At 34.1% G+C, this 16,542-nt stretch overlaps 1 protein-coding gene across 19 annotated transcripts in view; it reads left to right on the top strand.

Moving 5' to 3' along the window:
- The window catches only part of tenm4 (teneurin transmembrane protein 4), a 627,939-nt gene that overhangs the window by 507,964 nt on the left and 103,433 nt on the right, over positions 1–16,542 (top strand). For 13 of the 19 annotated variants that reach the window (XM_039744302.1, XM_039744300.1, XM_039744308.1 and 10 more), the window contains 3 exons: positions 2,430–2,676; positions 4,300–4,320; positions 14,913–15,145. In XM_039744302.1, the coding sequence (XP_039600236.1) occupies positions 2,430–2,676; positions 4,300–4,320; positions 14,913–15,145 (501 nt within the window). The remainder of the gene's footprint in view (positions 1–2,429; positions 2,677–4,299; positions 4,321–14,912; positions 15,146–16,542) is intronic. The other 6 variants (XM_039744306.1, XM_039744309.1, XM_039744318.1 and 3 more) reach the window with 3 other exon arrangements.

Consider the following 16,542-nt stretch of genomic DNA (forward strand, 5'->3'; position numbering starts at 1 on the left):
AATATAGGTAAACAACATTCGATGTGGCATTTATATAAGTAACATATAAATGTTTTTCTTATAAAGACTATCAAGAAACATAAATGCAAACGGAACTTTGCACAATACCTTGACAAGCTCTGTAAGCCCTGCTGTTTTGTTGAAGGACATGTGTATGGAAAATTCACTGGCAGGATGATGTCCAACCTGTTTCTGCATCCAAACAGTGTCATCTTTTGTGTTTACACCTGGTGCAACTGCGTTGTTCTTTTGTGTGAGTGGGTGTTTCTTGTGGGCAGGGCTTCTGTTCTTTTTCTCTGATGTAGAACCCTCATCCTTTTCCGAGTTCAACTCTGTTATAGCACATCTTTATTTGAAAACAGCAGTCTTCACACATTATACACTTCATGTCAAAATTTTGTCATTAGTACTATAACATGAAAAAAGTTTCTGTTTTAGTTATGTGTTCAACATTTTTTGCCTCACATTTCCTGTCATCCTACATTTACACAGATCGTTGTAGACACGGAACACACATGCAATGCATGTGGTCCAAATAACAATATAGTGTATTATTTACCCTATACACCTCTAGGCACCTCTACACGCAGATAAGGAGCCTTAAGCTGGGAGAACTTTTTGTCTGAGTTGAGCTCTGTTGGTTGGGGCTGGGATAGCAGGCTGCTTGCTGCTTGTGCTGATCGACACATTTGCAAAACAAAAGAAGCTAATGGAGAGGTGTAAAGGAATTTAAGGCGGCCTGGGATTACAAGTTGTTTCGTGGGCTTCAGGGATTCAGTGTTAAAAGCCCTCATTGTACCCCAGACAAGCTAAGTAATGTTTGAATTATGCAACCCCAAACAGAAGGCACGGCAGTCTTTACTATCAGAATTTACATTCTCAATAGGGAGCATGCATGTTTAAGCAATAGTATTGGCAGAAAAATTTCTTATTGCTACCATTATCTTGATTAGACAGAAGAAGGAGTACAAAATGCTAAATGCTTAAATAAATAAACCTTGTTATAAAATACAAGTGTCATCATCAGTGGATGGGTCAGTGGCTCTAAAATAAGAAAAGTTTGCTCTAGTTAAATTATGTGTGAAGACTTGATTTTTGACTTTTCATTGGGACAATACAGCAACTTTAAGTACCTGTTTTCACACCCTGGTGGAGGTTGCAGGCCCATACTGCAATGCAATGATTAAAAATAAACTAGAAATTAGGTCACCAGCTAAGTGATTATCTGGTAAAATAAACTGCGAATATGAGAGGTGCATTTCACCCTAATAATCATTAATTAAGGATATATGGAACTTATTTGTTATCAAGAACAAAAAGCCTTTGTTGTTACACAACAGTATATAATTAAATCGATGCATAATAGGTAGTACCTAATCTAAAGTGTTACCCATCAGTTACTCACTTCAGACTTTTCTTTTACTGAATACTACCTCATGCATAAATTTGGCTTACAGTACATGCTTTCCCTAATATCAATCAACTTAAGTGAACTAATGATTAGGTTTGTTAGGAGTGAAAATTTGTCCTTCATATAATGTAAAAGCATTTAGGAAATTATTCAAGTAGCACTAATTAATTAATTAATGAATAATTAATTATGAATTTCCCCTTGGGATTAATAAAGTATCTATCTATCTATCTATCTATCTATCTATCTATCTATCTATCTATCTATCTAGTAAAGATATAAGTTATAATGTATAATTTGCCAAATAGGTCAGAGAGAAGAACAGTGAATAAACATTTTTCTTTATTGCCTCCACAAAAAAATAAAGAAAAAAAATTATGTTTTAATGCAGTTATGATATATTTAGACTGCTATTGGAAACCTTGTCAAGTAGAAATCAGAAGAGAAACTTTTGATATTATATGTTGCAAACACTGAATCACAGCAATGTAACCTGTTAAAAAACAGTTGATAACATTTTTCTTCTATCTAGAACACTAGTTCTGAATTCTTCTGATAAACTTTCTTAGGAGAAGGGTCACTTTTGTGTTACTTTCCAAATCAGCATGAACTGGTTTTTGAATGCAATAAAAGTTGTTTTTGTAATAGTTGTACATGTAAGAGTTTTTTTTTTCTGAACCATGAATTTTGATTTCAGACCATGAAAATGCAGTGAAATCTATAATGTATAAGTAATTCGGTGATTACCATTTTTCAGTCATATAATTATTAGTTATTCTCTATTTCTAGTGAAGGCACTGGAGTTAAATATTGTGTGTGATATTTGCTTTATTCAAGATTTATGGTATGTTTGGCTTAGCTTGCTTTATGTAAAACACAAATGTATGGGACTGCTTCAACTGTATTCATCTGTTAACCTTTATTTTCTTATTATACAAACAATTATACAGTAAGTAACTTGCTTTTCTATGACCTATTGTTATTCAACAAAATCTGTCCCTTTTCCCTCACTGTTAAGGCATACTACACAAAGGAAATGGAGAGAACCTGTTTATTTCCCAGCAGCCCCCTATCATTAGCAGTATTATGGGAAATGGAAGGAAACGCAGTACGTCCTGTCCAAGCTGCAATGGCCTTGCTGATGGGAACAAGCTGTTGGCACCAGCTGCACTAGCTTGTGGTTCTGATGGAAGTCTCTATGTGGGTGATTTCAACTACATCCGCAGGATCTATTCAGGCAATGTCACCAGTGTGCTGGAACTAAGGTAATATGAAACAGTCCTTTAAAATGTAAAATGCTCTCTTTTGGCAATGATATAGTGATTAGGAAGGTAGTTTCAGAGTTTTGTGTAAGTAGGTTAATGTGTTTTCCATCTTTGAGGTATCAGTATTTAGCTTCTTTAAAATTTTTCAGTTGAAATCTAAATAATATATTGTAATAGAACAAGATTGCTCCCCACATTGTTCTCATTATTTAAGTATAACCTGCTTAACTATCTTCATAATTATTTTCATTAGTGTTATAAGTTCGATTACTTATTAAGCAAAGGTTTTGGTTCGTTTACCTTCAGAATTCATAGATTCATAGGGTCTATATTGTCACATGTGCAGAGTGAAATTTATCAACGTGCAACATGTTGACACTCCCCGGCTCCATGATCAGTGAGTATAATAACCTTACCTTGAAACTTTTGTCTTTCAGATATGAAATAACAACCTTAACTTGAAGTTAGAATTGCAATAGAGTGTGAAATTAATAAATATATTTAAATGCAAACATATTTAACACTAGAATCCCTGAAGCCTATGAAAAAACTTGTAATCCCGGCCCACCTTAAGTTCCTTTGCACCTTTCCATCATAGTCTTTTATTTTGTAAATGTGTCAATCAGCACAAGCAGCAAGCAGCCTGCTATACCATCCCCCTCATCAAAGGAGTTCAACTCAGACAAAAAGTTCTCTCAGCTTAAGGCTCCTTATCTGCGTGTACAGTATATTGGTACTGTTTTATTTACCCTATACAGACCTTTATTTTGTTTAACTGTGTGACTCAAGAAGAGTTACCACACACTTTAAAATAAACAAAGAGAAACACATTTTACAAAGTACATTTAGTATCTATATTAACAAGTTAAGTAACAAAAAACAGGTTTACTAAATATGGCAGCTAGAATGATTCCTGGTTAGTGCATACCTATTGTTTCTTGAATTCTGTCCATTTTTTCCTATACCTTTTGTCAAGACATGTATTTCCTATCCCTTAGCAGCTATTATGATGTGTTATCACTAAGATAAGCTTAAACTCCAGTTTTGATTATTTTATTAAGCATTGCAAAACCGAAAATAAATGATATTTCACTTCTGAAATATTATTACAGTAACTTTTTTCTTGTTATTTTCATTTAAGCAAAGACTTTGGCACTTTGGATATACTTTATCAAAAAACAGTTTAAATGTCTTTCAAATGTTTTAATATGCAAAATATGTTTGTAATTAAAATTATATAATATAATAGTAACATTTTCTTTTATCTTTAACACACAACTCCATGATTACATAATGTAATCCAACTATTATTGTTATCATTTGCATAGATATTTATTCTTATTGACATTCAATGCTATGAATGCATTGGATAATCGCAGTGGAAAAATTTTCACTGTAGATTGGTTAAATGAATTGTGGTTTGTTTAATCTATACCTAGAACAAGAAAGATTTTTGTATAAAGTAGCACATTAACAACAAGTCCAAAATGCAACATTGTACTCTCAATGTTAACCTCACCATTTTTAAAATTGTTTTTAGTATACTAACATGTTTCTTTTTAGTTAACATATTCCTTCATTTCTTTCCTATCTTCTTACTTCTGCTTCCTTGTGTTGTGCCAGAAATAAAGATTACCGACAAAGGTAAGTCTGCTGTGGTTTATGAATGCATTTTGACCCATTTTAATCATGTGTTGATTTTAGGAGTCACACATTCAAAATCAGTCCCCACTCCATCCATCCATTTCCCAACCCGCACACAGGGGTCTGCTGGAGCCAATCCCAGCCAACACAGGGCATAAGGCAGGAACCAATCCTGGGGAGGGTGCCAACCCACCACAGGACACAGACAAACACACTCACACACCAAGCACACACTAGGGCCAATTTAGAATCGGCAATCCACCTAACCGGCATGTCTTTGGACTGTGGGAGGAAACCAGAGCACCTGGAGGAAACCCATGCAGACACGGGGAGGACATGCAAACTCCATGCAGGGAGGACCCGGGAAGCGAACCTGGGTCTCCTAACTGCGAGGCAGCAGTGCTACCACTGTGCCACCGTGCTGCCCCAGTCCCCACTCTTTACTTAAATTAAAGAAATCATTAAAGGAATAGGATACATGTCATAAATAAGTATCATGTTTTTACACATGCCGGACTGCTCCATTTTGACAGCAGACATGACTTGCTCGTAATGAGTTAAGTAGTTGTTGTTTTAGTAAGAATTTACAATACTTATTGCAAATGATGTTTCCAATTAAAAAATTCACGGTCTGGGTTTTCTATTTTAATATATAAAATTCAGTTTATACTGACATTGATGGGTATGTCTCAGTTAAAAAAATGAATAAATGCTAATCAATAATTTAAGTAAAAAATAATTTCATTTTTTTCCAAAATAGTTTCAATGTGTTTTAAATGGTTAGAAACAAGCTAAAATTAAATAAACTCTGGGAGGTATCACAGATTCTCTAACACTTAAATCTGTACCTGATTTACAGTTATGGTTGAAACTCTTTTGATTGTTTTGTGGCATTTGACACATTTAAACACTTCGCTTATCTGAAGCACAAGTTCGTTCTCTTAGTCACAGTTTTTTACTTCATTGCTGGAATTTAATGAATATAAGCATTACCATCCACTTACCATGCTGTTTTTCTCTGATTATGTGGAAAATAACAGGTTGGTTCATAGAGTTCAGAGCTGTCACATGTCTGGATAAAATTATTCACAGTCTGCATAATTATATTTTTAATGTTCAGTACACTGCAAAAATTGCATTTTGTAGCTTTTAAGCTCTTCATTTTTTATGTCTTAGAAATATAATATTATAGACAGTTAATGCCTCATTACAACTGTTATATGGTACAAAGGAAGCTTGATGTGATCACATTTCGGTCTGCCAAAAGCAGACAAATTATGATGGGAGGACTGTTGATTCTATGGCTAATAGCAGATATCAATTGGATAAGTTTGCTGAAAGCTACAAACAGGCCAGGATGAATATATTTACAAAATTGGTATCGGAAGGAGCTGCCAAAGCAGCAGTCCTTAGACAGCCCCAAAGCATCTAATGCTGCTACATATTTTAGAGTCATTGTTGTTCACACCACCACTTTTTACTATGTGTAATGATTGCTTTGGTTATTGCTGAAGTTATCTAAGAGATTGTTGAAAAGAATAGATAGATAGATAGATAGATAGATAGATAGATAGATAGATAGATAGATAGATAGATAGATAGATAGATAGATAGATAGATAGATAGATAGATAGATATTTTAAAAGTAAAGTGACCCTTTTACAGCAATATTTGAAAATTTAATGAAAGATGTCTTACAGAAATCAGCAACAAATTTATTACAATTGCCAAGCTCTTTTTTAAGAGTGAATCAAAATGTGTATACTGTACATGCAATGTGTACAAATCTATGCATTTGTTCGTGCTTGAAGACATTAATAAATAACAAGTTGATTATTTCTGTAATGAGGATGGTGATTTTTGATAACTGAAATTAGCAAAATATGTCCAGGAGAAATTCACACAGATATGGAAAGATATGGCTAAAATGTTTTGCAGATTTCCTAATGTATTTCATTAATATAATCAAACGTAACAGTGGCTTTTTGTATAACACTAACACCAACAATAATTTACTTATATATGCTAGTTATTCTACCATTTATTTGTTGTTTCTGTAAACAAAAATAAAGCAAAAAAAAGCATCATTAAGGTTAATAGACTGGAATCAGTAGCTGAAGGATGTTAAATCCATTAAGACAGCGTTTCTCAACCTTTAAGTATTTGCGACCCGAGTTTTCAGAACAGTTTTAATCGCGCACCCCCCTAACATTTTTTTGAAATGTAGATGCATATTTTATTATACCTACTTAACTTTTATCGACATTTATCTAACTCTATATTTATTGTTCTAGTATCAGAATGTAGTTTAAGTTAATTTGTTTTGGTTTCAACAGATGTTTTTTTCATATTTTTGATTCTTGTTTTCTATTTTTCACATCTTCGCGCCCCCCTTTTTGTTACTTCGCGCCCCCCTAGGGGGCCCGCCCACAGGCTGAGAACCACTACATTAAGATTATCCAACTTTACATGTGTTGTTCTTTGATCTTGATAGTCATTAATGCAAAGCTGTAACCCTCTTAAATTTTATTCTAAAGGAGCAAACTAGAAGTGCAGTGTGGCACGCAATTAACTGGAAAACAGCAAGAATATACAAAAACAGATTTCACATACAAGCAGGGAATGTCTCCGATGTGGGCAGCACAGTGGCGCAGTAGGTAGCGCTGCTGCCTCACAGTAAGGAGTCCTGGGTTCACTTTCTGGGTCCTCCCTGCATGGTTTGTATGTTCTCCCCATGTCTGCGTGGGTTTCCTCCAGGTGCTCCGGTTTCCTCCCATAGTCAAAGACATGCAGGTTAGGTGCAATGGCGATCCTAAATTGTCCCTAGTGTGTGCTTGGTGTGTGAATGTGGGTGGGTGGGTGTGTGTGCCCTGCGGTGGGCTGGCGCCCTGCCTGGGATTTGTTTGAAGTTTATAGAATTATTAGACAAATGCATCTTTTTACAGATGAAGTCTAACAAAAGAAAAATGTGTGGTGCACAACTGGGATCAATTTGATATGAGCACCAAGGATCAGTTGACAGGCTTAAATATATGGAATAAGTTCCACCAATGTCCTCTCTTATATTTAAGGACAACCTGAGAATAGAAAATTACAACTAGTTGTTATGAAATAATAAAAACACATATACTAGTGTATAATAAAGATTGCTTAAGAACTGAGCTCTGATTCTCTCTAGATTCTGATATGCAAGTACATGGCTTAGAAATCAAAATCTATACAAAAATATATGTGTATTTACTTCCTTTTTCTTCAGTGCCATTGTTTGGCACTTTTCTAAGCATTGAATTATAGTACCGCATGTGGTTGTCAGCATGCTTTACAATTCCTATCCACTGTTTCACACCCAATTTTCTAGTACTGTATATATTCCTGATGTTAAGGTCACAGATTCACTTCAATAACCTCATGTTCTACATGACTTCTGTTATGGGCACCTTTTGACCAAGGGTATTGTAGAGAAATGATGCAATATCTTGCGCAGATGACACACAAGACTGTGTCTTTCAGTAGTTTCTTCAGTAATTGCAACTTTGTAACATGGAAAATAAAGCAAAGCAGACAGTTGTACTATCAATTAGTAAATGTAAAAAGCTAAAAAAACTGTCATTTTACTGATAAAAGGCAAAAATATGTATTGATTGAAAAGCCATTTAAGAATTAGGCCTGTATTTTAGAGAAAATCTGCCTTTATGAAACACAAGTTCATTGTAGATATTGGCTTAGCTGCAGCAGGGATTTGAACCTCAGCTAAGATTCTCACTAGCTAGAGGCAAAAGGAAAGTGGCAATTAGTGGCTTTCTGCCTCAGGCGTTGTCTTTTGTGGTTGGCAAGTATCCAGTAGAGGCCCATGAAAAGGTGTTAAAGATGCATGAGCCAGAAATCAGGGTTCTGTATTACAACTGCTGTATGTATAGCTCAGCACTTAAAGTAGCATTGCAAATGTGGAGAATTACAGTTGTTCTACAAACCTACAAATTTTGCTAAGTACAAATAGCAAAATATTTTTATAAATGCATAAAAGTTCAATATTACTAACTACTAAAAGCCATTTTAGATTCAAGCCTTGCCTTTATACTAACATGGGTAATAAACTATTTACACTGTACATTCATTACTTAAGCAGAAATTATATGATGGAAATTCTATTACCTACAGTGTTGTATTAATATTGAAATATATTAATATTGTCTTTTTTATATTATATGAAACAAAGCATTATTCAGTGTATTTTGCATAAATATTGTATTGCAGGCATTAATTTTGTATCATGACAAATACTTTTTTAAGAATGTAAGAAAAAATAAATTAGTAGTTTGATCTACTCTAGAAGATAACCAATTCTCAAATGAATGCCATTTGATTTCATTAGTGGAATGAAATGGTGTTTGTTGTTAAATTAAAAGTTTGCATTGTAACTTCATTAAACTACAAAATTACATTTACAAGTAAAGTAATAGAGGCTCATTTTGTTGCAACCTGTTTCATGAATGTATTGACAGCTGTGAGCGTACATACTGTAATATGATCCCACCCAAAATGCTGCTTTGCTTTTCTACTAGTGAAGTATTTGAATGTCTCAATGCAATGGAGCTAAAATTAAATCATCTTCTAGTAGCCAGATGTTGTCAATATAAACCATGACTTTAATAATTTCTTCTGAAGGTCAGAAAGGTTTTAATTCCCATATAGACAATGAAATCATTTTAAAAGGAAACCAGTATCTTTTGTGATGCATAATTTTTATGGAACTAAACATTTTTTTAAGAAATATTTTTAGAAAACTGATTTGAAGGTTTATTCAGGGCACAATTAGACCATAAAAAGAATAGTTTTTCTGGGATGTACGTATCTTTGTTGTTTAATAAATAAAAATGTTTATTCAATATATCTGTTGTACAGTATATCATGTAACTTGAGAAATACAATCATTTGTCAGGCACTCTGTATAATGTGTACATTGGGCTCACATTCACTGAGGATTCATTATAGTGTGGTAAATAGCAAGGACTTTGGGTTGCTCAGTTCTGCTGTACTGTATTTTGATTTCTCCCATTAAAAGGCATATTTTTAAAGCAAAAATATACAGCAGTTACTATTAAAGGGTTTTTACCTCAGTCAAATAAGACTACCTGTTCACAGTTGGAAAATTTTCCAATTGTTTAGCTTCTTCCAAGCAATTTAGCTGCAGATGTGCCAGTTGTCTGCCAGGCATTCCCTTCCCACATCTGTATGCTGTCTTATGATTATATGTATCATATTTATAAAATTCCTGTACTGTAGACATTAAACTTAAATGTATCAACTGTTTAGTATTTTAGAACTGGTATAGTAATCTGTTGAATAATTTAATGTATACCTTTATAACTGTAGAAGCTGTGAGTTATAAATTAACTTTGGAAGATAATTTTGTTCATAGCTATTGTTATATATACTAGTCTGGTGCTTGAAATGAATGTGGTTGCATAGCACAATATTTTTGACTGTAGCACAGACGTTTCATTATTCGTCCATTCTTAACTAGCTGATTTCTGCCAGATATTGAAAAGTAAGTAATTTAAACTTGTTTTTAGTATCAGACTAGCAGACCTGACGCGCTTCGCTGCGCGTTTAACCGGCTAGTTTTGGCAGCGGATCGTGGCTTTTCCAATCTAGACATCCTGTGTTTTTCAGATTCTTTTAACTGCCTGGTTTTGGCAGCCAATCGTCCTTTTCCAAATCTAGAAATCCTGTCTTCTTTAGATTCGTTTAATCGCCTGATTTTGGCAGCAAATCGTTTTTTTTTTCTAACGTAGAAGTCGTTTCTTGTTGAGATTCGTTTAATCACCTGGTTTTGGCAGCCAAGCGTTTTTTTTTCCAACCTAGAAGACCTCTCTTAAGATCCGTTTAATGATCTCGTTGATTGCAAGGTAGTTTCAATACCCATTTCTTGCACGGAGTCTTCTTCCCTTTTATGAGTGACTGTGTAAGTACCACGTGTACTAAACAGTAAATTAGTAAAGGAGAAAGGACTAAACACTAAAGAAAAAGAACGGCAAGTCCGCGTCAGCCGCGGAGCTCAGCTCGGAGCGAAATGAAGTAAATGAAATGACGTGAATGGAAGGGGAGATGATCACGTGATTCCCCCACCCGCCTTAACTCTCAATTCCTCCACAAACACAGTCTCTCGGATCCCAACTCTCCTTTATATATATAGATATATTACTTAAGACATTATGGTTCTTAGCTGAAATACTTTTGTTTGTTTGCTTTCTGAAAGAAAAATATTTTAACTCACTTTTGAGAAAGCAAAAAGGTTAAGTGAAGTTCTACAATCCAGAAATTCAAGTTTGTTGTCATATTTACATATTCCAATGACATTCTTACTTAGAAGAATCCTCGGATCCCAACTCTCCTTTATATATATAGATATATTACTTAAGACATTATGGTTCTTAGCTGAAATACTTTTGTTTGTTTGCTTTTTGAAAGAAAAATATTTTAACTCACTTTTGAGAAAGCAAAAAGGTTAAGTGAAGTTCTACAATCCAGAAATTCAAGTTTGTTGTCATATTTACATATTCCAATGACATTCTTACTTAGAAGAATCCTCAGACTAGTGAATTCATATTCAAAAGTAATAGAATGTGATTACATGTTTTAGTAGACTGCATTAAATGTGTAATTTTTAACAGCACTTTACAATGGAGTTAAAAACAAAGCAGAAATAGACTTTTGGTAGCTCAATAGCTTTTACACAGAGCAAATTGCATTTCAAGTGATATGAAAATGGCATCAATTAATGTGACTAATTGTTGTTCGATTTTCTTAAGCATAACATTTTTGAAAGTACACCCAATAAAATAGTATCCAATAATAAGCAATTCAAAATATCTATTAATGACAAATACTAGCATAAAATAAGTAACCATTTTACCCTATGAAAGGAAAATAAAAGTTGAAATAAGTTCCCCATCTAGCTATTTATAATGTCATTTTTTAAAATTATGTAAATAAATACAAACTTGGAAAATAGCTGATTTAATGCCACTGTCTATTTTAAAACACGTTATATGTTTATATTAATTGTGGCAGCTGTGCCTTTCCAATGTTATTAAGTAGTTCAAACACCATTTATCTGCAAGTTGATAACATTGGTTCTTTACAATAATAATCTGCAGATAATATTACTCAATCAATTTAGTCTTATACATTTTATATGCTTACATAATTGTTTTCACCTTCCAATTATTCCCAGAGGAGTGACCTTTTTTGGGCTCTCTTAGTTATCTTACCTAAAGCAGCAGGAAAAAGGCGCTGCTGTATGAGCTGTATGTGTGTGCACACATTTGATTTGGCTGTCAGACGAGTAAAAGAGGAAAATATACAAAATATGCAAGTTCAAACAACTTCTCTCAAGGTAAAAATGAAACAGTAAACTATTTCTTACTTGAAGTCGCTCAGAACATTTCTCCATTTTAAGATGGACGAATCTGCAAATTCACTTTTCAAATGTAAATTTTTCAATTTTAGAATTTAATTCAACGCTATCTGTGCAAGATAACAATAAAAATTTGTCTCAGCAAATTTCTTTGAAGAATAAGTGTGTCACATCTCAACAAATTTGGTCCAGAAAGGGCTGACATGTTTTATGCAGAAGAACGGACAAACAGACAGATGGACATTGATTTCCACAACAGGTGCTTTGCAGATTATATGTAAACACACCCAAAAACATTGAAAAATGCTGTTTTGTTTTTGTGTTCAAGAAATTAGATGATCATTGTCTAAAAAAAGTAGTGAATGTTGTCAGTGTTGTTGTAGATATTTAAGATAGAAGAGCCTGCCTGCATATTATTTCTATTGTAATGCTTGACACAAAGATTCCATTCAGCATTCACTGCCCCCTTGCTGCAGTCATTTCCTTCTCTGCTCACTGGCTTCACTTAGTAGCAAATTGGACTTATTCAAAACTTGTATCATTTTCAGTTGTTAGAAAACAGGTTATTAACTTTATTCTAAATTAACACCAACTACTTTGGAACATATTGTGGTTTTATTTTTTTAACGTTGCAGCTTGAACCTATGACTTGAGTATTGCATTTCTGTTTATCTTCAGAAAAATGTGGTGCTTTTAATAACATAATTTCTGTACAGTTTAGAAGTATTTTATTTGCAATGTCAGTGATTTTCTAACCCGCTTAATCCTAAACAGAGTTGTGGGGGTCTGTTGGAGCTTATCCCAGCTAAATATAGAGAATAAAGAGGCAGTAAGAAACCCAGGACAAGGTGCAGGGCAAACACACACACACCTCAACCACACACTTTGGCCAGTTTAGGATCGCCACTTCACCTAATTTGCATGTCTTTGGACTGTGGGAGAAAACCGAATCACCCAAAGGAAACCCTCACACGCATGGGTAGAATATGCGAACTCCTCACAGGGAGAACCTGGGACATGAACCCCGATCTCCTTACTGCGAGGCAGCTGTGCCATTGTGCCACCCTTATTTACAATGTATTTTTTTGAAATTGTCAAATGCAAAGTAAAATTACAAAAATTTCTCACTTCCAAAAGAGCTGTGACTGAAGTCAAAATCATCATTGACAGCTTAACGTATCTGTTATCACAGAATCTGGCTAAGTATGTATAAAGAATTGTGAAAATCCAAAAGTTTCAGACATTTCAAACTCATAACCCAAACTGATTGAATAATAACAATACTCTGCCTAATTTATGATAAATCTGCAACTTAAGTTTACAAAGCCCAAAGTTGGATCTGGTCTCTCTGGTTGTAAGTCACTTATTGACTGTTGACTCCTATATACTTGTTGGGTATTTCTGTTGTCTCAAAAAACGTTTGATTTTCTGTCAAAGCCTAAGAGTTGGCTTACTTTCAAGTTTCTGGTGAGGTTGCAGGCAGATTCCTGTTTTTAATACTAGATTGACCTCAGTGACTTACTTGACCTCAGTGACATACCCTGCAGTACTGTGTATTTATATACACAAAAATAATCTGAAACTTTGAAGTGCTGCTAGTTTACAATGTTGTAGGATTATGATTTTCTGTAAGCCTTTTCTTTTGTGAGCAGATTTTTAAATGATCCCTAAGCTTTTTTGTGTTTGTCCACATTTACAACAAAATACTAACTTTACTTTATGACTTAAAGCATTTGGATGGAAGTTAAAGGTCATCCATTATATTATGTTGGAAGGTTGGAAGTCTGTTGTTTCATGTTCCTCTATGGAAATAGTGTGATTTATAATTGTTAATCTAGAACAACTTTTGTAAAACTGTTTCCTTCTTATTCCTTCTTGTGTTATTTTCAAATTAGATAAGCCTATTTTTACATAGCTGCAGTTGATTTCTTGACATTAAATCTTTTTCTTTATTATTTTTCATAAGGTAGTAGCTATAATAAGAACAAAAAGACAGGTTATGTCTCATTAGGCACATAATGTTAATCTTTACAAGCATTTGGCATTTGATAACCTCTGTTCTCCTCAGCTAATGAAACTAATGTAAAATGATCAAGTCAAAAGATATTTTTTTTCTTTTTTGACAAACTTATTTTTATTGTCAGGGTTATTTTTACACTTAATGAAGTTGTTTATAGCCATGTACCGATTATTTGCAGAACAGTTGATGCCAGTGAATTAAAATGTGCTGAAATGGTTCTTGTCTTTGTATATGAAGTCCCCCGGTGGGCTTACAGCTACCTCAGCATGAACCCAAAGCTATTTAGATAGTTGCCATCAGTGATGCTGACTCTGTGGGAATTTCATTATGTTGTCACCCTCAGAGAGACAATGTAATTTATGCATCCGGTCGATATTTAGACATGATGATGTTGGAAATCTGTATTTTGTTCTTGATTTGTATTCCTGAGGGTGACTCTTGAAATATTTTAATAGACTTTTCTATTGATATGTATGTGAATGTTATCAATATTGTCTTTCAGCATAACAATGTGCTGAGAAACCCATTATTTTAGTTATATAATCTAGACCTTGAAAAATACAGCTTTAAAGTATTTTTAAAGAGATTTTCTGCCAGCCTTTTTAATATTTGCAATTCGAACCACTGCTATTTGTCCATTAAACAGTCAAATATGTCTGTTTGTGTACTGATTCTGAAGGAGAACTTAATCCAGTCAATTCACTTCTCTTTTCCCATTTTTAATCAATTTCCTCATAATTTCAGGCTGTCCCCCAAATGCCACCCCCACCCTCCATGAGGTTGGGGTGTTCTGCTGCTCTCCAATTGGCAAAATAGTATGGTAGTACAATTCTAGAAGCACATTACTACTTGGCATACACAGAGAACATGATTAAAAACTAATGACCAGTGACTTTAGAAGCTGCTGCTTAAAAAAATTAACACAGTAATATTGAAAATGTAATTTTTTCAAAATTCTAATACTGGTGATGGTAATATTTAAGGAAGGCAAATTTTTCACGTATCTTTCTAAAATTAGAAGTAAGCTGGAAGAACGTTTGAACAATTTGTGTCATTATTAACAAGTTGCTTACTTTTTGCAGCATTGTTGTGCTGTTTGCTTATGTTATGGTTTGACCTTTTTCCCATTTTGTTTTCTGCTCTTTTTTGCAGCAGTAGTCCAGCACACAAGTATTATCTGGCTACCAGTCCAGTATCCGGTGCTGTTTACCTGTCAGATACAAACAGTAGGAAGGTGTTTAAAATAAAATCTCTTACCATAATTAAAGATGTGGCCAAGAATTTCGAAGTAGTGGCAGGCACCGGTGATCAGTGCCTTCCTTTTGACGAGACTCGCTGTGGGGATGGAGGCAAGGCTGTGGAAGCCACACTTACTAATCCCAGAGGTAGGATTGTTATAATTTGTGCTGTTTGTATTATTTTTATATTTTGGTTTAGAAAACAAAATTAATATTTGTAGGAAGGTAAAAACTGTATACTAAACAATACATGCCTGACAAGCCCAGCCCTGCTTTACTTTAACTTACTTTTCACTTTACAATTAGAGGATTTAATGCCTATATGTCACATTTATGACATAAAAGATGTCAAAACAATTTCAAATCAATAAGTGTTTTTTTGATGCAACATACTATACTAAAATAACAACAGCAGTCATCCATCACTTCATAACCATGCCTTTATCATGAAAGGATGCATCAGGAGGTGACATTTCTATCAGCAGGGTGGAATACTCTCCTGAGAGGTAAAGGAACAAGGCAGTATTTATTAAGTCAAGATGATATAAGAGCTTGTCACAATGAAAATAAGCAAGCCTAAACTGCATTAAGTATTATTTACTCTGTAGGCGGCAAGTCTTTGAGTGCCTTTTTATGTGCCTAATTGTAACTCCACAATGCATCTGACTTTTTTGTTTTCCCTAAACATAGAAACATAATTTTGTTTTTTCCTCTGTTAAATTTATAAATATATGTCATACATATTCAGGAACCATTTTACTTATTTATGTTTGTTCTTGTGAATATGTAAAACCATTTTATTTTTTACTTAATGTAACCAAGAGACAAGATGTGGACAGCTGAGACTTAAGAGCAGATTCTAGATAACAAATGGATATATGCTGACATACTACATAGTTTTATTTACATTTTCATTATCACCAGTGACTAAGGAGTATTTTGCCAAAAGGTCAATTAAGAGGCACCAGTCAACTTACCACATATGTTTGGCGGTGTGGTAAGATAACCAGGATGTCTGTAGAAAACCCATGCATGTTTGGGGAGAATATATTGTACTAACTCCTCAAGGACAGTGACTGGACTTTGATTTGAACTTAGTCTGCTGGAGCTGTGAGGCAGCTGGCTACTGTTTTAGTTTGGTATAGATTCTCAGATTGTTCTTAATGCCTTTGTTTAAATCAAAACCTTTAAATCCTGTCATTTTATACTTCTAAACAAAATCAAAGCTATGTAGCTGAAACTCTGATAGCGTCAAAGAGCACAATTCTTGGAAAATGGATCAATACTCTGTAATTATTGCCCAGCAAATTATTTCACTATCTTGGCCTTTTTTCTGTCCTGAACCACTGCTGTTCTCACAAAAGTGAGATTAAGATACTGCCATAGAAAAAAATAAGAAATCATATGTCTAAACATAACCCTCATCAAAACCTGCCAACTATCACTCAAAACCTTTACTCTTTTGGAAATAATTGCCACATGCCTGAATGAAAGGACTGCTTTCTTTTCACTTAAGAAAGAATAAACAGCATTCACAATAGACC

The sequence above is a fragment of the Polypterus senegalus genome, chromosome 2 (genome assembly GCF_016835505.1).
Source record: "Polypterus senegalus isolate Bchr_013 chromosome 2, ASM1683550v1, whole genome shotgun sequence".
Classification (NCBI taxonomy): domain Eukaryota; kingdom Metazoa; phylum Chordata; class Cladistia; order Polypteriformes; family Polypteridae; genus Polypterus; species Polypterus senegalus.